Source organism: Caenorhabditis remanei, chromosome IV (genome assembly GCF_010183535.1).
Source record: "Caenorhabditis remanei strain PX506 chromosome IV, whole genome shotgun sequence".
NCBI classification, from domain to species: domain Eukaryota; kingdom Metazoa; phylum Nematoda; class Chromadorea; order Rhabditida; family Rhabditidae; genus Caenorhabditis; species Caenorhabditis remanei.
This window is the reverse complement of record NC_071331.1, coordinates 11,658,071-11,680,456: the sequence shown is the minus strand read 5'-3', so window position 1 is coordinate 11,680,456 and position 22,386 is coordinate 11,658,071. Positions and strand designations below refer to the sequence as shown.

Genomic DNA, 22,386 nt, shown 5'->3' with positions numbered 1-22,386 from the left:
ATGATAACGACTTTTGATGAAAAAAGTGCAGTATTCTTTTTTGTATTTTTGGGTGATGTCATTGGGGAACGAAGTGAGATGGATTTAGAGAAAGTTTTCATTTTCAAAATGTGTTTAATTTTAGTGGGGACAGACACAGACAATAGGTCCCCGCATCTGCTTCGTGTGTATTTTATTTAGGTGGGAGTTTACAATTCACAGAAAATTACCGAATTGTTAAATTTTGAAAAAAAAAATTCCAGCATTCGATAATGTGAATTGTGTGCAAAGTGCAACGAAATTGGCAGCTATGGATAAGATGAAAATGGAAGCGAAGGAGGTTGATAAGGTATGAAATGAATCTGAATTGACAAGTCTGGGAGATTGAAAAAACGATTGAATGATTGATCGGTTAGGTAAGAATTAGGGGGAAAGGAGAGGTGATGGATGGAATATTTTGTAGAAAATGGAGAGAAGGAAAAATCTGATCTTTTGGAAGTTTCATAGAATTTCGGAAGCTTCCATTAATTTTATTAGAAAGGCATTGTGTGGCTCATATCACCATCAGAACCAACGATGGAATTTCTGGAATTAGCGTAACTGTAATTACTTTTTGCAAGAATACTTGCTCACCTGTCTAATAGATTTTCAAAACTGCGCTCTCCTGAAAATTTGAAAAGCTAGTGCTAAATGAAAAAGCGAAAAATATAGTCATCAAAAGTTTCAATGGATCGAATTAATCTTGCGAATATTTCTTGTTTAGAGCGCAATTGTAATGGTCCTACATAATCCATATTATTTTTCAAAAGCTTTACCGTTTTTTCACCACTGCACAAAATGAAATTCCCGTTTTGAAGTTTTGATATCAAATCTCAAAATTTCACGAAGATGATTGATAACTTTCCTGAAAATTAACTTTTTAATATTCAATTTTCAGCTTCAACAGCTCCATTACGGATGGTACATTCAAGCGGTCAGCTCACTTCTTGGTTCCGTTGGCAAACAAATGTATATGCAAATGAAGAAGTGAGTCATCTAAAACATATTCTGAAGATAAGCAGCCATCACCATCTCAATTCTCTCGACGTCTCTTAAAAAAGTTGTAAATCAAAAAGGGAAATCGTGTGAAAGAAACAGGGAGACCAGTTCGTTTTGGCACTTTTATTGCCGTTTTTATCGTTGTTGCTTCTGACTTGACGCCGCCATAGAAAACGAAGAACCGTCGAGAATTCGTCAGTTTTGATAACGAGATGGAAGAGGGGAGATCAGACAAGGAGGAGAACGAGAGGCAAAAGAACAATGCGTCGTTAATACGCAAGGATTTTAATGAGGAAAACGGATAGTTAGCAATGGAAGACGATACCTGTGAATTAGATATATTTATGATGTATCTTTGAACTTGTGATTTGTTGAGATGGTATTGAGAACAGAGAGCAAAGGTACGGTAGCTTAAGATACTTTATTTCTTGGAAACCTTTGGGTAACTCATCTCTAGGGGTTTCAAACGTGATTCAGGAACAATTTCAGAAGCATCAAACGTGAACACTCCAAGATACCATCCCAGACTTTCAGACAAGAAGTCTGATTACTCGGTCCATATTGGAGCTACTATAAATCTGGAAGAAGAGTACGAAGCTCCATGTCGTCAAGTTTTCATCCATTTCCTCTGAAAACTCGATCAAAAAATCGCTAGTAGACCACTCGGGAAATTCGCATTCCAGACCCAAATTTTTGAAAACAGAATTTTATAAGTAGTCAGTTTCAAGTGAGTATTATCTGTTGTGATAGTTTCTGCAGAACATTTATCCAATTTTTGATTGGGGAACTCTAAAGAAACAGATTCTCATTGAGACCCTCATAATGGATTCTATCTGTTTCAGAAACCTCAAAAAAATCTAGTTGGAAACAAAAAATTAATACCTCCATCAAACTCTATCCACTTGTCTAACACTATCCCTTATGAGGCGACATTTCCAGCGATCTCTATTTTTGTCCAGAATGTTGTTGTAACTAACATAGCAAGTTTTAGCCAATTTTACAGAATAGATTACGATCGCAAAAATTTGGAAATTTGTGAAGTTACAGAACAACGATTCCAGCATTTTTTGACTTTCTATACCTCCGATGCCTCTGGATTTCATTTAGAAACTTATATTTAGATTCTACTAGACTCGATGGCCACAAAAGTTAAACGTGGTCTTGTTCCGTTGATCGTTACAACTTCATATTCTCTCTATCTAAGGTCCCTCAAGGTATCCGACAAGCCCCGCCCCTTTTCCCACGTGTAACATAGCAACCGGCGGAACCCGGGAGATGTCCGTACACACAGTCATTCAAATACCCTCCCTTCGTTGTTTTCACTAACTCTGGTTCCTCTGCATTTGACCGTGAAAATCTTTCGCCTTTTACTAAAGATTTCCGTGCAAAGGAGCAAACTCTGAGTATTATAAACAATTTTTGGAGTTCCCTCGAAAGAGCGGGACAAAAATGAAATTGAATGTTCTTTGAAAAGGTTTAGATGATATGATTCGGGAGTCTGATGTGATGCAACAGATGCGAGATTAAGAAATTCCAGGTTCCAAATTATTAGAAAGAATTAAATTATGTTTCTAAAATGTTACTTACACCGAAACGAAATAACACTTCTAATCTCTCACATTGAGTTTTTCTATATAAATTTCCAGACCGCAACGCCGTGCATTTGTTGCTTGTCTTGATTCAATTCCCAAAGAATATGACGTGAAAGCTGGAGCTAAATGTCTCGTGAACGCCTTCGACGGAAAGTTGGAAGACATTTATGGGAAGGCAGCATTGGATAAGAAATTAGATTTTATCGATAAACAAGATACAGTACCAATGGGCAAACTAGATATAAAGAAACTGAAAAGAAGGAAATTTCAGAAGAAAGTAGTGCAGAAGCAGTTGAAAAAGAGAGTACGAACGGTAATACTAAATAATCGCTGAAATAAAAAAAACAGAATGAGAACATTCAGAAAATAAACGAGATCCAAGCAGAGAAACTGAAACTTGCAAGATTTCGAAAAATGAAGAGAAGAAACTTCGCTGGTCAATACAAAATGTCACCGAAGATGTTGGAGAAAATGGAGAAAATCAATTCGATGAAATATAGAAAGAGAAGAGTGAAGAGAAATATTCTCTCGCTTTATAGTAATGTGAGTTTTCTTTTATAAACTGTGACGGATTCTGGTAATCATGAAGATATATTTTATTTCATTGGTAAACATTCAGAAACATTAAAAAATCAATTTTAGTTTGTATGAGTTTTAGTGTTTCAAAACTCTCATTTTTCAGAAAGAAGCAGTCGACGAAGCGAAACGAGTTGACAGTTTGGATGGAGTATTCTATAAACCAAAGAATTTTGCAAAGATGCCAGATTTGCATGAAAATAACAAGAGTCCAATACAAGAATTCACCAAAATGATCAGAGAGTTTGCACATGTGAAACCGACGAGAAATATGACTTCAAGCTATACAAATCTGAAAAAGGTAAGGATAAAAAAAGACTCTTCGATTAGTTGTCGGAAAAATGTTATTGTTTTGCAATAGTTTTGAAGCAGAGAAAGTTATCGGCAAATTACTTTATGAGTCTCTTCGTTCAAATAAAACCCTGAAAACCAACATTTCAGCTGCAAGACGCTGTATTCGGAGCCCGGGAGAAGAATCGATTCAAGAATAGAATGTTGGATATGGTAATTGGAAAGAATCATCCATTGAGACAAAAGAAATCATTCTCTGATCGAGTTCGAGATATTACACCGGATGGAATGATTGATGAAACTGTTTTCGGATTGGTGGATGCAGTTCACAAACATACGAAAGATTCGAATGCGAACTTTTTGTCGCCAAGGTTTATGCCGATTATGCCAGAGAAGTTAAACACAAAGAGGTAGGAAGACGCTAACTTCACTAAACAAATTTCTGTTTCATTGAATTCTGATATGAGAAATTATATTTAACTCCAACTAATCAATCAATTCATCAACACAACTTTTGATTCCAGACGGCTCCTCTCTCCCGACATGTTCCCATTGTATCGTGACGAGAGTGACAATAGTATCCTCCCAATTCCGAATGTTCTGGAAAAAGCTGGATTGAAAGACAAGGATAGAGAAAATGTGTTGGAATTGGTGATGGATATCACAGGAGTGAATAATGTTGTGGATGACGCATTGAATCTGGTGAAAGGACTGAGAAAGAGTGGATTGGATAAGGATTTAGTGGATATGACTTCGATTATTGATCAGGTGAGATTAAGGGGATCCGTCACTCAATGTTCATGTATTCCTTCCAGCAAAGATTATGACCGGTTGGAACAGTAGTTTTCAAAGAAAATACTGGACCCAATTCTGACCAATCGAAGTCCCATTTCAGGCGTACACATCTCTTTCCAGCTCTCTGACTCGTGCTCAAAATTTGGATTTCGTCAATAAAAAATTCTCATTCATGAACAAAGAACAAATGCAATCTCTTTATGGAGAGACTGGAATATACAACACTTCGGTTTCTGATCTACCATTCGATATTCATGAAGTTGACTCTCTGACAACTGAACAGAAGGAAGAGTCCATTCGAATGACAATCAGAGAACTTGCGAAAGGAAATGGAGCTCAAGGATTTGGAAAAAGTGGAAGAAGAGTGAAGAGACAGACGATTTCTCTGTTGAATGGATTGTATCAAATCGTGTTTTTGAATCCGACAGTGTTCTCACCACAAGCATTTGCACCCACTATTAATAAGGTTCGTATGGAAAGGATTTGTAAAAATGACTTTCGATTCTTTGCTGCGAAATCTAAAGTTGCATTCCTGAAACGTGGTTTTTTTTCGAAAAGTTGAATATTATTCATTTCCAGCTATCCGTTCTCGGACCACTCGTCCTATCTCCTCAACTGTTCTGTCCGAGTGTTCTCTCTCCACTTCTCATGTCTCTTCCGGTTATTTCACCTCAAGTAAGTTCGATTTTCTCTTTAACGTTTTTTTCGGATCAGACAATACAGTATTGAACAAACTTGATGGAGGAAGACTAAATCAAAAGTTTGAAACAAGAAAAAAACAGCCGGTCCCATCTGAAAACTTTGGTCCTAAATTAACTTCGAAACCTGAAATGCCAAATAAGTTCCATCCCCCCCCCCCCCCCATCCATAAATGTCTTCTTCACAGGTCGGAAATCCACTCATCTTCTCTCCATACGTCCTTGGTCCAAATGTATTATCAGCTGCCGTATTCAATGCATACGTCTTCTCTCCCTACGTCTTATCCCCTAATGTAGTAAATCCATACGTAATGTCTCCTCTAGTTTTATCTCCATTTGTTCTCTGTCCTGATGTCGTTTCTCCAACCGTACTCTCTGGAGTCGTACTGTCTCCATCTGTTCTTTCTCCTTCTATTTTCACAGATTCTGCGTTGGCTGCTAACGTATTGTCACCCACGTTTTTGTCTTAAATTCATTTTTCTTCTATAGCATTGAAACATTGATGCGAGTATAATATTATGAATGTGCCTTTTGATAGATTATTAGGTTGCTAGGCATGTTATAATTAATAAAAGAATTCTACGCTGTTTCAGATTTACAGTTAATTTAGTAAGAGTTGACGACGAAGATAAAATTGCTTGTGCGTTTCAGTTAGATATTCTGTTCACGTTGGAAAAATGTGTACATGGATTCTTGTTTCATCATCCTTTATGGAAGTTAACATAGTGAATTTGTATTGCAAAGATTGAAAGTGTAGTTCGCCGTTAATAATATTTGAGAAACCGAATCTAAATTTTTCTAATAATTTGGAACCTGAAGGTTCTCATTCTCACCTCTGTTCCATCACCATCAGGCTCCCGAATCATATCATCTCAACCTTTTCAGAGGACATTCTACTTCATTTTTGTCCCGCTCGTTCGAGGGGACTCCAAAAATTGTTTATAATACTCAGAGTTTGCTCCTTTGCACGGAAATCTTTAGTAAAAGGCGAAAGATTTTCACGGTCAAATGCAGAGGAACCAGAGTTAGTGAACACAACGAGAGGAGGGTATTTGAGTAACAGTGTGTACGGACATCTCCCGGGTTCCGCCGGTTGCTATGTTACACGTGGGAAAAGGGGCGGGGCTTGTTGAATACCTCGGGGGACCTTAGATAGAGAGAAGAAATTCTAGAATCTTCGTTTTGTAGCCTTACAAATTCCCGATTTTTTCTGCTTCAAATTGAAATCTATTCTGTGAGATTGGGTAAAACTTATTGGGAGAGTCATAATAATTTTGGGAAATTCAGAAAATTTTATCGAAGAAAGTTGAAATCAATAAAACTAATCATGTGCGACTTGAATATTGATAAATGTTTTCGATTTGAGAAGTTCAATGAGATCTCCATCACAAATACATTCGAAACGGTCGAGAATTGTCCATTCGCCGCCTGGAAACGTTTGTATGGTCAAGGAAAAATCAAGGAATTAAGATAATCACAACAATTTTTCGGTTCTCAGAAACCGTAAAATTCAAACTCACGGAATTTCTTGAAATACTTAGCCATCATCTTGTAGGCCAACTTCAGGAAAACATTATTTCCAACAGCTGCTTCGTCGAATGGCAAAGCGACTGGATCTTCTGTAGTTTGAGGTCTCGAAGTGGTAGTTGTAGTGGTTGTTGGGGGTACTGTAGGAGTGTCAAGAGTCAGTGTTGCAAGCCATTCCTTGAGGTATTGGATCTGAAAAGGTGGGAGATTTGTAAGTAGATTATATGGGTGGGAGTAGGAACGAGCTGAATTTGTTTTTTGATAACTTTCTGATGTTTCATGTTACAATTAACACATTTTTATTTTCCAACTGCGATTGGGACCAGGAAACCTATGAAATTGAAATAAACTATCCAAGAAACGTTATAAAAAGGATTTAATTCTTTATGTGCACTACCTGAATCAGTAAGCGTTCCAAAAACTACAGATGTGTAAATTAAATATACCTTGCTCTGTAAATTGTTCGATAATGTTGGTTGTTCCCTAACAAAAGATTTCCATATCGGTCGATTTGCATTGACTGGAATTCCATTTGTAAGCGAGGTGAGCAGTTGTTTGGTTTGATCTTTTTGGAGACATCGACAGCCGTACATTTTCACGTCTTCTGAACTCATTATTTTCAAATTAAGAAGTTTTTTGGATAATCGGATTATTCGTATAGTCGTTTTGAAACCAAGATACAACTGGGAAAATTTGTTTGTGGTAGAAAACTGCATTTGAAACAAAAATATTTACTGTTTCTACAATTTCTTAAAATTTTTGAAGCGTTAAGTGGGGTATTATGCCCATTATAATATGAAGCGGATTTGTATTGTCTCAGATTTTCCAAAAATTCAGGAGCGTACAGTTGAGAAAAAGGTATTTAATAGCTCCAGTCATATTTGTGATTCTTGGCGGTTCCAGCCAACTTATCAAAATGTATGTAGTTCTGGGGAAGTTTTTTGTAGTGATTAAAAATGATTAAAGAATCTTGGGCCAGTCTAGAGGGTCACTTCTGAGAATTTTCCCATTTTCTCAGATTTTCCAGACCTGAATTTCACTAAAGTATCTACATCTGGCTGATATTGTCAAAATCATAGAATTTACATTATTCTATGTTGTCCAGGTCAATACTTAGATCACGGATGGGCTATGAAAAAAAATTAGATAGAAAAATTTCGCTCAACAAATGTTAACTACTAAAAACAGTAAGAAAATTCCCAACTCACCATAGAAGAACCGCCCATCGACTGCATGGAAACACCTGTAGAATAGAATCAGAAGAAACAGAAGACAGCTGATTGAGTTCATGTTAAACTGACAGACTGTTCTATTTACTTATTTCAATCGAGGACTCGTGGTCCCTCCTCCCACAGTTTTATGCAGATTCTGAGTAAATAAAGATGATCTCGGAACGTGATGAACACTTTGGTGTTTAACTTTATTCAGATGGTTCATTCTGTTTTGAATTTTAATTTGAACGTTGTTCAGGTTAAACAAATTCAGAAAGGGAAGGGGGAACTCATAAAAGTCTAATCAGGAAATTCCGACTAGGTTTATGATATTCAAAAGTTAGGAAGTAGCAGTTAAATAAGAGAAGATTAGAGGGAGAGAAATGAGATTCATTGGATTCACTTATTATGAAAGAAATAAAATGGTTTGTGTTAGTGGAGGTAGAGAAGGATGTACAGACAATAAGAGAAGGCAAGATTATTTGAGAATTACAGGAACATTAATGAATTAATTTAAAGGCAAGAGCAAGATCCAATGAGCATCTTCGAGTAGTTACGGATTACTGTACGTCCTTTTTCGTCTCTGAAATGAAGAAAATATTACATGTTTCAAAGAGTTCAGATTATCATTGGGATGGAGAAGGCTTTAGTACCCACATACACATTCATGCTACTTGTCATAACTTTTTGTTTCAACCAATTGCAGTTTTGAATCTATTTGAAATTTCAAGAGCTACGTTTTTGGTGTGAGAAGGTATTGATATTCTGGTCAGCCGTTTATAACTTTCAGGTCAAAATGGCTCTGAAGAGGCAGTCATGAGATTAACTATAAGAGTGAATAACTTGTGTCACAATGTTGTATACTGTTACGAAGGTTCGATATAGACCTTGAATTCTATAGAAATGTCAATTAAGTCTACATTGTCTTCTTATCTTTACGAAAAGTGGTTCGTGGTTTGACAAACTGATATTTGCCAGACTTGTAACGAACCGGGCCGGGTCGATATTTTGCAAGTCTGATATTAGCTTAGTAGTTGAGAAGGCTTCTGTCCAGAGCAAAAAAAAGAAAGAATCCGAAAAAAGTTTCTATACGATCTATCGTTAGAGTGCCTTTCTCTTCAGAATCTCTCTATTTCTTGAAATTAAGAAACAATAGCAGCTGAGTTTTCTTGGTCATGTTCAGATTAAAACATACTGTTTCAAGATCATAATTAGAAACATTAATTTTGATATTCACCAATCCTCCTCAAAATCGCATGAATTTTCTAACGTTTTCGTTTACTTGGTTGGAATTAACCGACCGTCTATCTCATTGCACTCTTTACCTAATTGACCACACTACGATATCTCTTTCTTGTATTATGTTAGACATTTAACATCCCGATTAACCCTCACTAATGCTTATACTCTTGATATTTTTGTTTTCTTTTCTTTCTTGCACGATACTTGCGATCGTATTCAATAAATAAAATAAATAAATAAATTAGTTTACTGCTAAAGCAGGTTTCAGAATGAATGTTTCTTTAAGAGATTTCTCTAACCGGATCGTAGTCCAGCATAGCTTCCTGTCACCTGATCGTTGCAACATATACTGCTACAATCTTCCATTATAATCTCTTCCTTTTCAAAAATCTCAATTCGACTATCAGACTTTCTCACCTATACAAAAAGTTGAGTGACTTCAAATTAGTCGGTGCACAACAGACGGGTTCTGCAGCGAACAGAGACTGCAGCATTGCATGATTCGACGCTTTTCCACTTGTCAACATCGGCTTCGCACACTTTCCTTTACAGAACGACGTCTCGATTGTCTTCGGTTCCATCACGAATCGATCCCATCCGAAGTGTTTTAGACTGACCAAAGTTCCCTCTTTGTGACAACGCTGCAAACAGAGAAAAATGTGTTTTTGAGGAGTGATTTATTGGTTTACGGATGTGGGATTTGGGAGAGATGAAAGAGGGAATTGGTGTGATTTTCATGAGGTGTTGTTGATTGGAAAATAAGAGAGTTGGAGAGAGAGAGGTAATGAAAAGGATTACGGTAGGAGAGTGGTCGAGAGTGATATTATCTAGAAGTAGAGCGATGAGCTTAAGAAGTTATCATCTTGAGTTTGAAAGGAACCCAATTGAGACTGAGATTCATAAAAGGAAAGAAGATCACTCAAATTTTAAAAATATTTCCAAAATTTTACACTTTTAAGGGATTGATTTTGATTTCAAACTCGGAAAATGAGCCGTTTTTGATGCATTTACATTTGAAATACATCTCCAATTCAGAATACTCATGACTATGTGTTTAATTTAACAATTCTATGTTCCAAAACAGTTGTTTCGCAGTATCCGTTAGAAAAAATTACAACTGTTTCATTCAGACTAAACTTATTCAATATCTCCAGTTGGCTCGATTGTCGGATGTAACTCACATTCTTATTCTGCAGAAGCACGACTCTCACATCATTTGCCATTTCCTCATTCTCCTTTCTCTCCCTATCTTCTCTTGAAGTCTCTTCTCCGAATCCTTGCCAAACGTCTTCAGATGACATCTCCTCTGACAAACTGTTCTTTTTTCCAGCCTTCCTTTTCACTGGTTCCCGTTCATCATTATCCAATGGAATGGAGTTGTAAGTGTAGTATTCTCTCAACTCCTCATTTCCCAAGTCTCTTCTCTTTCTCTTCGTTTGTTCGGCTTGTTGGATGACTGATTTTGTATCCAGAGTATGGTTGACTTTCGAGTAGATCACAAGGAATGGGGTGCTCTTTCTGATCATCTCAGCATAAGGTCTCATCTTTGAATGTTCTCTTGTAATACGGAAAACTGCTTGCTTTCCATCCAAATGATACGAATCGAAAACTGATTTTGTTGCATCCCAAACCACTTTGAAATCCTCCAACATCTCATCTCCACTTGTCGAACTTCCACGGATCTTCTTCAGGGTCTGTGGTCTACAGTACTCATTCACACAAACCGATTTGGCACGAATCTGACGAGAACGTCTTCTGGAGAAGGCGTCACGTCGTCTGAGGAAGAAATGAAGTTCGGCTCTCATGATGGATTCATCGGAATCGAATCCTTCAACATCGAAAACGAGAACTTCTTGACCATCAAGTTTTCCAACAGCTGGTTCGATGGCACGCACCAAATTTCCGTCTTCATTGGAGTCTTCATCGATGAAGATCTGGAAAAAGTGTTATAACGTTTTTAAACACTGCGATACCAAAATTACAACTCTTGGACAAGTTTTTGAAAATAATCAGAAACAGAAAAAAAATTATTTGAATATGGAGAGAGTGTGCAGATCAGTTGAAACTGACCGAAACATTGATGAGTTATATACATATTCTTGAATAAAATAGTTAGATATACTCACCTGATACAAATCCTTCATATGTTCCGTCAGAGTGTGGGATTGACGATGGAATGAGGTGATGTCTGGAAAGGGTGATTAATTAATTAATGGCTATGAGTAGAAATTTCTAGCTAGTGAAACAGTGACGAACACTAATGCTAAACGTACGGTTAGGTAAAATTTGAAATATGTATTAACCTAAAAAATGTATTAGTCTAGCGTACTGAAACTAAAACAAACTGTATTTTTAACTTTCTATTCTGAATCAGTAAAAAAAACTAAGCACACTAGAAAATATCGTCTCATCGATATTTCTGTTTCCCGCAGTTTTCAAATTTTGAAAATTCTTTAGATTTTTGTTATACATTAAACACTGAGAAGAAGAAGCTCCACACCAGGTGACTCACTTGGATCAGAATTTTTGAAATGAAGAAGATCTCGAATCGTCTCATTGATCAAATCGATATCAACTTTTGCACTATTTACTATTGAAAAAAGTAGACAAAACGAGACGATTAGTAGTCGTCTCATTTTGAAGGAGTCGTTCTGAAAAATCAAGAGTTCGAGGAATATACTTGTTAGCCTCAGAAAAAGAGAAAAGATAAGATGAGCAAAAAACAGAAAAAAAGCAGAAAAAATGGGAAAAGTTCACATTCCCATATCGGTGACAAAAAAGGGAGAAGAGTTTGACATTCGGATTGCTCTCTGGAGAGCTAATAGAGGAGGGCAAAGGTGACATGTCAGATGAAGAAGGGGGGACACTTTTTGAGATATTCGACACTTGGGAATTTATGAATTTTCGGGGAAGATTTGGAACTGACGAATATGGGATCCGGAAATGAAGAGAGAGGGAAAGCAAAGGGGGTTAGTATAGAGGAGATGGTATTCAGTGAACCGAGTTGAAATTGATGGTTATCGGAAGACAAAGAGAGAGAGTGAATATAGATATGGATATTATACCGTATCTAGAGACTCTAATCGTCGACCAACTAGATTTCAAGTACTTCCAAGAACTATAATGAGACAATGAAACATTAACTGAAGGTCTGATTTAAGATGTTTAAAACTGTCTAGATTCGAGCATTACTTAAAAAAACTTCTCAGCCTATTATTACAATTCAAGTCTATCTCTATATATCCGAAGAAACTACTAGATGTGAACGTTCCTATCTGTTAATGAAAAGAACCTGAAACCGAAGATTTATCTGAATTCAATGGAGTGTCATGAGTGTACTTCCAACGGAATGGTGTTCGAAGTTCGGTCACGGATTTCCAGAAAGAGAAAGGTGATAAGCAGTCGGAGACAAAAAATTGACCATGTATTATTTAAACATATCAACCTATGCATCATTCACAGTGAATTCATCAAGAACTTGAAACAGCACAAGAATGAATTTATACTTCTTAAAAATTTACTGTTGTGAATTTTCTATTTTTCCTCTCATTGATACAGAAACTCACTACCAGTTATTGCTTTAAAAAATATTATAATTCAACATTTGAATAAAACCAAAAAGGAAGTATGCTTGCATTGAAGAATATCCATATTGGTTTCCACGGCAATAAGAGAAGAAAAAGAACTCGGAACGGCAGAAACTAAAGAGAGAAAGAGAATGATGGGAACAACTTTGAAAGCGCATTCGGAATCCGCAAAAAAGGAACGAAAAGAGAGAAAAAAGGGTCATAAAAATGAATAACGAGAAAATTATTGGCTTCTCATCTCATACCAAAAGTTTCCACATTTGGAAGTAGTGGACGGAGGGACGGTTTGATTGGACAGTGACATGGGGGAGAAGAAGAACTAATTGGTGGAGAGGGAGGGAAGGACAACGTGCCAATAGAATATAGTGACATGATAATGAGATGGATATATTCGCTTCTATTTTTTCGTGGTTTCGATGAAGCGGTTTTATAGCTTCAACAACTTTTTTTGAAGTGATTTTACTGTTTTATAACAATTTTATAAGCTCTACTGAAACGATTGGAGCAGTCGACTGAGCTTAGAATTCGTGCTAATTTTGAATACAGGTGTTCGATAGAGATAGAAATTCTGAATCCAGAAATCGACTGTCACATTTGAAATTTTAACTCTATAAATGTGTGTAGCCTAAGTTCTTTGATAAAAATGTTAGTTTTGAACGATGAAATGATTTCGAATACCTTTTTACAATTTCAGGAGTATTTGAAATGGTGAAAATTTTTCAAACAATCGTTATTGCGAATATCCAGCTATTGAAAAATTGAGTTTGAAACAAAATGAAAAAAAATCTCGAATAAGTCGAATTATTATGAAAACTACATGACTTCGACAGTAATCAGTCTTTAAAATTTTCCATGATTATGTCGATGGAATCGTTTTCAAAAACTTATTACTTGCTCAAGCTCCTCAAAAAAGCATCGATAATATTATCTCCATCTGATTTATTATTCCTAAAAGCTATGGAGAAAACTGTTCAAAAATAATGTTTCTAATGGGGTTATTCACCTCCGGAAAAAACGTTTGTTCCGTCGATTAATTTGCCGGAAAAAACGGGAAAAACAGTTTTTTCCGGTAAATGAATCGAGGGAAAAAAACACGTTTTTTCCAGAGGTGAATAACCCCATAATAATTAAGAAAGCAATTTTGAGTCTTCATTTTTAATGATCGAAATGACGCTAAAAATTGTTGGAGGTATGTAGTAAACATTTAAAAGCAAAAATGAAACCCTGAGCCGATTCCGATATTAAAAAGAATATTCCGAAAAACACAACTGGTGTAGATTCAAGTTAACGAGTACCATCACAAAAGTAATGAAACCGTAACAGTAATATTTATGAAATCTAAAATCTAAACAAATCTCAAAACCATGTCTCGTCAACAGGTGGCACACATGTTTTGGTCTGAAGGACACCATGGATTAAGAAAAGAAAAAAACAATAGAATGAACGAATTAACCTTGTAACCGAAAGCATCCACCCGCGTAGGATTGCCTCCTGTCAATATGTTTCAAATTACCTCATTACGGTAATTATCGAAGAAAAAGAAAGAGAGTACCGTCCCGACGGATGCATCTTCCGCAATAAGAATCTCTTTCTTTTTCTCCAAAAGAGATGGCATCATAAAAATAGAGAGAGACGAAAAGAGGAGCCGAAAGGGTTGGTATGCCAAAAAGAGGTAAAAAGACATGCATGTTTATGATGGAGAAGGATGGAAGGAAGATGATGATGATGATACAATTATTATGTACACAGACATACAAAAAGGCAAGATGCAAAGGTCAGATAAGAGAAGCCGAGAAGGGCAAATAGGTGGGGAAGAGAGGGCATGAGGTATAGTGATTAGCACCTGGCTCATTTTGGGAGGGGGGACAAAAGGAGCAAGAATGAAGAGGTCAGTGTGATAATTAGGGTATTAGAAGTTGATGGGAAACAAGTGATAAGGAAAGGCAAAAAGAAACAGGCACGGTGGATCGCTAGCTATTTAAAACAATAAACTTCACAGATGATTGAAACATAGACCGTATTATAATAATCCACATTGGGAAACACAAACTATGTGAATAGCAATACCATCTTCCAGCAAAACTGTTTCCAAAACTATCTAATGGATGAAACTGAAATATTTTAAATTCTATTAAATTTCATAATCAGAAAAACTCAATATGGGCTTAATATTTTTGAGTTTTTAACTCGGCAAATTACGGCAACTTTCTTCAGCATCTCTGCAGCATCTCTGCCGACAGTATGCAAAGCATCCACAGAAATTTTTTAAAACTTCCGCAGAAAGTTGAGGGTACATGAGAAAGTGCTGCAGAAAGTTGAGGGTACATGACAAAGTACTGCAGAAATGGGAGGGTCGCAAGAATTTGTTCTCGTTTTACTCTAATAGGGAACTTCTCCAACTCTCTACAAACAGTTCTCAGTGTTATCGACTTTCAGAAGCAACTATGGAGGTTTAGAGAACATTTCATCAAATTCTTGCGACCCTCAACTCTCTGCAGACAGTTTTGTCATGAACCCTTAGCTGTCTGAAGAGCTTTCGCCGACTTTTTATAGAAGTTTTAGAAACTTTCTGAAGATGCTTTGCATACTGTCAACAGAGATGCTGCAGAAAGTTGCCCCATTTGCCAAGAAAATCGAAGTTGCTTTCTATGCCTACTGTTTCTAACTTTTTTTTTCTTGATATGCCTCGCCTGAGAATTTTAGTTTATTGCTATAATTCCATTAACTGAAGTTTTTCAATAAAAACGAAGATTCTAATAATTTGTTCACAATTCGTTCGCAAGAGAACGTTTATGAAGAAAGTTATTGACAGATTGGTGCTTGTTAGTATGATTCAGGGGAATAAACTTCCGAGAACGTACAAGTGTTTTCAGAAACACAACTATGCATTGAAGTCCGCTTTAAAACTACAAAACTAAATCGAAAATCTGAATCAGTGATTAAAACAAAGGAAAACTAATTAAAAATTAAAATTAAAATGTTGAAAATTATGTAAATCAGATTTATTCTCAACAGATGTTGCAGAATAGTAGGTTGACTTTTCTGCAGCATAGTTCGTTATACAGGCCTCAGAAAAATGGTAGTCATTGTTTCGAAACTTTGACAGCACATAGAACACTGGGAGAATATCTGACTTGTGATTACTCAACGTTGAAACAGAAGGTTTCCATTTTTGAAGTCAGATCGGCTGCAACAAATTGAAAAAACTCTAGAAATTCAAAATTACAAAAAGAAATACTGTTGCAATACATCGTTTTGACACTGTTGAATAATCTAGTTGATTACATTCTTAACAGTTCTATCTAACACTCAGAAAATGCTCAATGGAACAGCTTTTCAAAAAAATTGGATTTCACGGTTTTTCTGGGGAAGATTGTACTGTTCCGAGGCGTGCATAAATTTCACCTCTAGCTCAGTCTTACTAATACGCAAATTTCTCACACGAATTTCTATAATAAGAAGAGCGAATCATGGATGAGTAAACGAAAAGTTTACAGTTTCCATTCTTGTGCAACCTTCCTTCTCATTTCTTAAAATGATAAAAATTTTATAAACTAAAATTTCAAAAGAATCAAGATTTTGAAAAAACATGAAACATACACCGACCACAAAATTCCCACGAAAATTATGATAATCAATCAAAAAGTCTCGACTCTCTCCGAAATCATGTATCTCTTCGATAATCAACTTGTGCCAAGAATCGGCTCAAATTTCGACAGAAAAGAAAACAATGGGAATGAGTATGAAGATGAAGAAGAGGGAGAGAGTGCAACAACAGAGCGGGTGTCATCTCAGTCGGCCTTCTTCAATCAAGAGGAGAAAAAGGTGTAATGTGTGTTGAAATGAGAGCAAATTATGTTAAGCTTAAGATAACATTGTGGAAGAATGACAGACTTCTCTCGTGACAACTGCTGGGGCGAGGATTCGTTTAGTGTAGAGGGAAGTGTAGTTTCTCATCTGGTCGTTTAACATCATCCCTGTGATAGATGTGGACACACGAACGGAACTCATTTGTTATTCCCCACCAGAGTGAATGACAGAACTTAATATGTATACGGAAGAAGGAAACAATCCATAAGTTTTTTGTGAGCATACGATAAAAACGGAATGAAACTGAATTTCTTTGTTTCTGGTAACAAATTCTTCTGGTTCACAAACTGTGTTTTTTCAGTGTTCTGACTGTAGTTATCGAGATTTAGAGACATTTCTCAATTTTTAAATGGATTTCATATTAGCACGGCACGCTTCTTACAACCGCGCTCTACCAAAACCGAAGAAAATTGTGTGCAAAATTGAGAGAATCAAAGAAAAAGAGACATTTTTCAAAGGGATTTCGGTGGAGCGCAGTTGGAAGAACTGTGCCGAGATAATAGAAAGGTGACTAGGTATCGGATACCTAAAGCGTGAATGGGATTTATGACAAACATAGAATTTTAGGAGTCCAAATAGTGCCTACCAAACAGAATGATGTAGTCACCAAATCAGTTATTGATTCGATGAAACAGTGGCGAAAAATAGCAGGAGCTTATGCATCAACCTTATAAATGTGTTTAAAAAACTCAAAACTTCACAATAACGATAGTACAACTGAAGAACAGATTGGGAATTATAAGGTTTTTGAATCTTGAAAATTTGAAGATATTTCACTTTGGGATTTGATATTCAGATTCTAATGTACACAGATACCTACCCAAACCAACAGGACGTCAAACAACTCCATCCATCTAAAACTAATAAAAACAACTTTTGGAAACTGTAATAATTTTCGGAATTCAGAAAAATCGAAATTAATGGGAAACAAGCCGAAAATTTGAATGTATTTATCACAAAGCTCATTGAAATATTAGAAAATCTGTAGTGATAAGCCGTACAATCCACGCTACAATCCACGCTTGCAAGACTACCACAGCTTGAGGAACTGACAAGGTGAGGGAAAAAATATTCCATTAAAAAATCATCGCAGAAAGGATACGGTTTGTCTTTCAGCATTCATTTGATATTTCCAGAAATAAGTAAAAACTATTTATGAATATGTTGCCACACTTGGTTCTCTAACAACTAACTGTTTCGTCACAATCATATTGACGAATCGGATCTCAAAATACAATAACGAAGACGAATTGGTGACGAAAACAACATCAACTACTAGACACCTGTTGTTTCCTTTTTGCTGCTCTCCAACTACTACTACGGTATCTCCCTCTTCTCTATTTGATTGCAGCCAATTTGAGTCGTCTCTCGGCTCTTTCGGTCGGCGCCTTTTCCTCTCGAATTATTAGAGCCCGATGGAGCAAATGTAGTGGAAAATTCGAATGATTTATTCATAAGGCAATTCAGAAGAGAAGGAGGAAACAGTAGCGTTTGGAAAAGGTATGAAAGAGGGAACCCCCTTGGAAATGAAAAATCGTACAGATGAAGTTCAAAACTCTCAAAATAAGGAGATTCCCAGTATAAAGTGCCAAAGAAGTTTCTCTCTCAAAACAAAAAGAGAGGTCGGAGTGAGTGACCGATAGGGAAGAAAGAGAGCAAATATAAAGGGATGATTCAGGTGTGTGAATAAGATGAAACAGGTAAACGATAGAAATGGAGGGAATGAGAAGAGACAAAGATAGGGAGAAGATGTTCTTGGAACGCTCTGAAAGTTGATCTTACTGAAAAACGTACACTGCCCAACATAAATATAGAGCCAGTTGTGATTATTGCCTAAATCACGAAAATGATGATGCTTCAATAAACCGAAGTGGCTCTATATTTATGTCGAGCAGGGTATAGATGCACTAATATTTCTAACAGAAGCCACGCTGATAACATGGCTCAGAAACAGTCAAATAATAGATATTGGTCCTATGTGTACCGTCTGTTTCAAATTTCAGATAAAATTCTCCTCAGCAAGATTTTTTTGATATCAGATGTATCTAGTCTCCCCCTTTTTTAATGTATTCTTTTCGTTATTCTACTGCTGTCTATATATATATATATATATATATATAGAGCTCAAATGTTCGAAATAATGTCCGAAAATAGTGGTATAAAATATAATATCGTTTAATTGGAATGTGTTATTTTTTAGAATAGCTGTTTCTACCCAGTCCTGAAAAAACAACTACTCACTCCTCTCAATCGACGTTTAGTCTTATCTCAATTAAATAAAAACTCTTCGGAACTACATGTTCACCGAGCTTAGTTACACCAAGTCTAAACAGGTACATCACAATTGATATTTCACACTTTTTTTGTCAATGTGGAATCTATTTACAGTCATGTATCAGTAAGCAGTAATAAGAGCAATAATGGAGACATCTACAGGTGCAGCATTTCCATTCAGTTGCTATAAATTTTAAACCATCCTGAAACCGAAGATAATTATTTCATTGAACGTAAAGAAGTTATTTGACTTCTGAGTTTTATCCCAATCAATGAATCTTCTGATATAGTGATCAATCTTTGTTCTTTCAACCTTCTGTTTCATCAGGAAACTAAGTTGACTTCTATGTATAATCCATATTTTATACAGATAGATCAGATCAAAATAATGAGTAGTTTAGCCTAATCATGCTATCATGATTTCACATGGTTTAGTACAAATCGGGATATAAAAAAAAACCATGAAAAATGTTTTCTCCTCTAGTAATGAACATCTTGAAACCGGAAAGATCCTTTGACCTGCTCTCAAAACCAAATTCTAATTCTCTCTATTTTCCTTGTGACCACTGGAAATCGAAGTCTCCTTCCTTCACTGACGGATTTTTTTGTCCATATTTTTCTGTGAAACTTCCTGGACTGTTTGGTTCTTTATTACAGTCATATTTAGAGAGTCAAGGTAGATATATGCCTGGAAGGGGTCGATCATGGTTACAAAATATGCCGACTTTCATGAAACGTTGGACATCATGTCACTACTCGGAGACTGAACGTTTGATTGAATGACTACAATCACCGTTCTTTGAAACTGTTTCAATTTTAATAGAACATTCAGAAACCGAAATATTTTCTTCATACATGACGAAAAGATACCTATGAATAACAGTTACGTTTTTGTTCGTTTCGGGGGTTGTACTACGTTACCTCACTTGTCAGATATTTCAATTACTGTGAACTTTTAAAACCAGAACAGAATTTCATTGATTTTCAAAAGTTCCTTTTCTTCCTAATCTCTTAGACCACTTCCAAAAAATCACAGTAATTGTAATCCTCTTTTCTTCCCTCCATGTGAACTTTTAATTGCAACCTCATCCTCTCCCTCTCAAACTGGTTCCCATCACAGTTCGAATGTTTTTCCATCTGAATCTCTTTCCAACACAAAACATACATTTCTCTCTTCTTTCGATTTATTCAATTCCTCTTTCACACCAAAATGCAAATATCATCACCACCATACCAAAATGTGTTTTCTTATCATTTTTCCTCTTCTTTTTTCCTTTTTCAATTCTCAAAATACCATCATAATCCTATTCCGTTCCAAATGAATTGGATTCTATTACTTCTAGTTGAGACATGACCGTTTAGGAGGTACACTGTCCAAACTTTCTTATCATCACCATTTTGAAATCAGTGATAATACTCTGACGTTTTTATTTGTATGCTTCTCTGGGTCTCTCCAATTTCCATACTCTCTATTTCTGTCATTTTAATTTGCATTAGTCGCATGGTTAACTCCCGGATTCCCTGTTTTTTCTGAAGGTTTTTTCTTGTTTTAGCTGTTACAAATGGCTCCAGAATTCTTTATTTATCTATTTCTCGGACTCATCGAGCTCACTGTATCCACTTTTTTGTTAGCAACAGTTGTGAACAATACGAGATTGCGGGACAAGTATTCCATATTTTTAGGTGAGTTTTTTGAAATTTTGCTCAAATTACCGAGGAAAATAAATATGGGTCGCTGAAATCGTGACATTTCAGACGTTATGGAGCTTAAGTGACTCATTTCTACTGAGATTTAAAAATAAATATTTTTATCCTCGTCTCCTCTAATTTCAGAATCAAGAAAAAATAGTAAAAATTATTCAGAATCAGATAAAATACAAATTGATTAATTAGTTTGGATTACTTATCTCCGGTGAATCAAACCTGAAATTCTGAGAAAATTGTCAACAGTTTCTACCACACTATAAACCACTATCCGATTTTATTACATGATCCTGAGATGATTTGAAATATTTAAAGAAAGATAGCTTTTACAACCTACAAAACATTATTCAGACAATTATTCTGGAAACAGTGGAAAAAAGTGAACTGATAGAAAATAATGTTTCAATATTCTGTCATTGATACAGAAAAAATGACTATATTGATAATGGTAATTTGCACGTAATAAAAAAACCATCAATTTCCAGTGAAATTCATAGTAGACATAGTGGTTGCTTGTCTTCTTCTTCTCCTCGCTTATCTCGATCGACGTTCCGATGAAAGGATATGTGGTGCCACTTTGGTTATTTCTACTTCTATTCCATTGTTACAGGTGAGACTATTGAGTTTTCTGTTTCAAAAAGCTGTCATAGCGACTGACAGAAGAATAAATATTACTGACAACTCTGGAGTAACTGTTTCATAGCCACTCAAAAGCTCACTCTACTGTTGTACCGTAGTCTCTCTCTCGTTTAAACTTTAATTCTGATTCGATTTCCAGGTTCTCCTACTACTCTGTGAAGTGATCGACTGGTCGTTAGCTGCCTACTCACCTGTATATTTCCATCATTCAAGTCTATTCTCTAGGATATTACCATTCATCGCCGGTGCCATTTGTTATCTGATTATTCTGACGGCTCTGCTGGTTATTGGTGAGTTTTCCAGACGGTATCAGAGCATCTCATTGTTGCGATCTGAAAGTAGAAATCCTGTTTCATAAGGCCAAAAAATTGAAACCTACATCACATAACTAGTTCTCCCGTTCTCGTGTTGCTGTTTCTTAACTGGAAATTAATTTTCCGTCAACCGCAAGGATGCAAATGGAGATTTTTAAATTGAAAATCTTGTTGATAAAAAAGATTAAAAACACTAACAGGGCTATACAAATCTTCGGTTTTTAAATAGTTTTCCGTTTCAGTTGAGTTAAATGTGAAGGAGTAATTAGAAGGTCCTAATGAGTTGCATAGATGACAATATCCTCTAAAGACTTCTTTGGTCTCAAAAAGAATGTCGTGAGCCAATAATAACTATTCAACATTCCAGACGCCACGAGCATGACAGTATCCTGCATAACATCTCCAGAAGCATCTGCCGTCACGTCTGCATACGATTTCTCTCTTGCCATCACAACTGTTTGTGTCGTTGGACTGGCTCTTCTACTCCGTCGGAACTTGAATAGTGCATACTTTCGACCAGTCATGCTTCATTTCATTGCAACACTTTTTCTGGAAGAGATTCCATTGTTGACGTGTATTCTACTGAAGTATGCAAATAGTGTAAGTTTTCATTAAAATCTTGGTAATAGCCAATCAAAAAGAGAGTATTTTTCTCGTGTGAAGTTCAATTTAATACGAAAATAAGTCTATTTTTTAGTAAAAAAAAACTATGCAAAATAATACAATTAATAACCGCTTGAAATCATTTGGAGTCGAAAAAGTTTACCGTTTCAATCAGTTTAGAACTATTTGATACTCTAGTTTTTTATTCAATTCCGCGCAGAATGGGCATGTCAACTCTTATTTCCTCTCATCTCCAAGTCTTCAAGAATCAACTTTTGTTTACATTTCAGAAATCTGCAATTCTTGCTGCAGATATGACCAACTGGCTTGTTTGCATTCATTCACTCCTTCACTCTTCATACTTTGTCTATAATCATCAGGACTACAGAGAAGTCGTCAAGACAATGTTCAAGAAGTGGAACGTTGTGAGGAGTGGCTCTGGATGA

The 22,386-nt window shown here is 36.1% G+C and overlaps 4 protein-coding genes across 4 annotated transcripts; 2 read left to right on the top strand and 2 right to left on the bottom strand.

Annotated features, from left to right (window-relative positions):
• GCK72_013363 (uncharacterized protein) lies at positions 1 to 5,439 on the top strand (the record flags this gene model as incomplete). Its single annotated transcript, XM_053729812.1, has 11 exons — positions 1 to 73; positions 243 to 328; positions 917 to 1,005; positions 2,664 to 2,922; positions 2,973 to 3,152; positions 3,292 to 3,486; positions 3,627 to 3,886; positions 4,001 to 4,244; positions 4,372 to 4,737; positions 4,851 to 4,946; positions 5,158 to 5,439. The coding sequence occupies 11 exons, from the start codon at positions 1 to 3 to the stop codon at positions 5,437 to 5,439; spliced, it is 2,130 nt and encodes a 709-aa protein (XP_053584584.1).
• An 851-nt stretch (positions 5,440 to 6,290) lies between these two features.
• On the bottom strand, positions 6,291 to 7,089 carry GCK72_013362 (uncharacterized protein; the record flags this gene model as incomplete). The annotated part of the gene is made up of 3 exons (XM_003092089.2): positions 6,291 to 6,397; positions 6,490 to 6,688; positions 6,943 to 7,089. 3 exons carry the CDS (start codon positions 7,087 to 7,089, stop codon positions 6,291 to 6,293), a joined length of 453 nt encoding a protein of 150 aa, XP_003092137.2.
• Positions 7,090 to 8,220: 1,131 nt separating this feature from the next.
• On the bottom strand, positions 8,221 to 11,585 carry GCK72_013361 (uncharacterized protein; the record flags this gene model as incomplete). Its single annotated transcript, XM_003092093.2, has 5 exons — positions 8,221 to 8,290; positions 9,367 to 9,590; positions 10,131 to 10,883; positions 11,076 to 11,137; positions 11,462 to 11,585. 5 exons carry the CDS (start codon positions 11,583 to 11,585, stop codon positions 8,221 to 8,223), a joined length of 1,233 nt encoding a protein of 410 aa, XP_003092141.2.
• Positions 11,586 to 20,242: 8,657 nt separating this feature from the next.
• On the top strand, positions 20,243 to 22,386 carry GCK72_013360 (uncharacterized protein; the record flags this gene model as incomplete). The annotated part of the gene is made up of 5 exons (XM_003092094.2): positions 20,243 to 20,363; positions 20,870 to 20,994; positions 21,163 to 21,313; positions 21,705 to 21,937; positions 22,231 to 22,386. 5 exons carry the CDS (start codon positions 20,243 to 20,245, stop codon positions 22,384 to 22,386), a joined length of 786 nt encoding a protein of 261 aa, XP_003092142.2.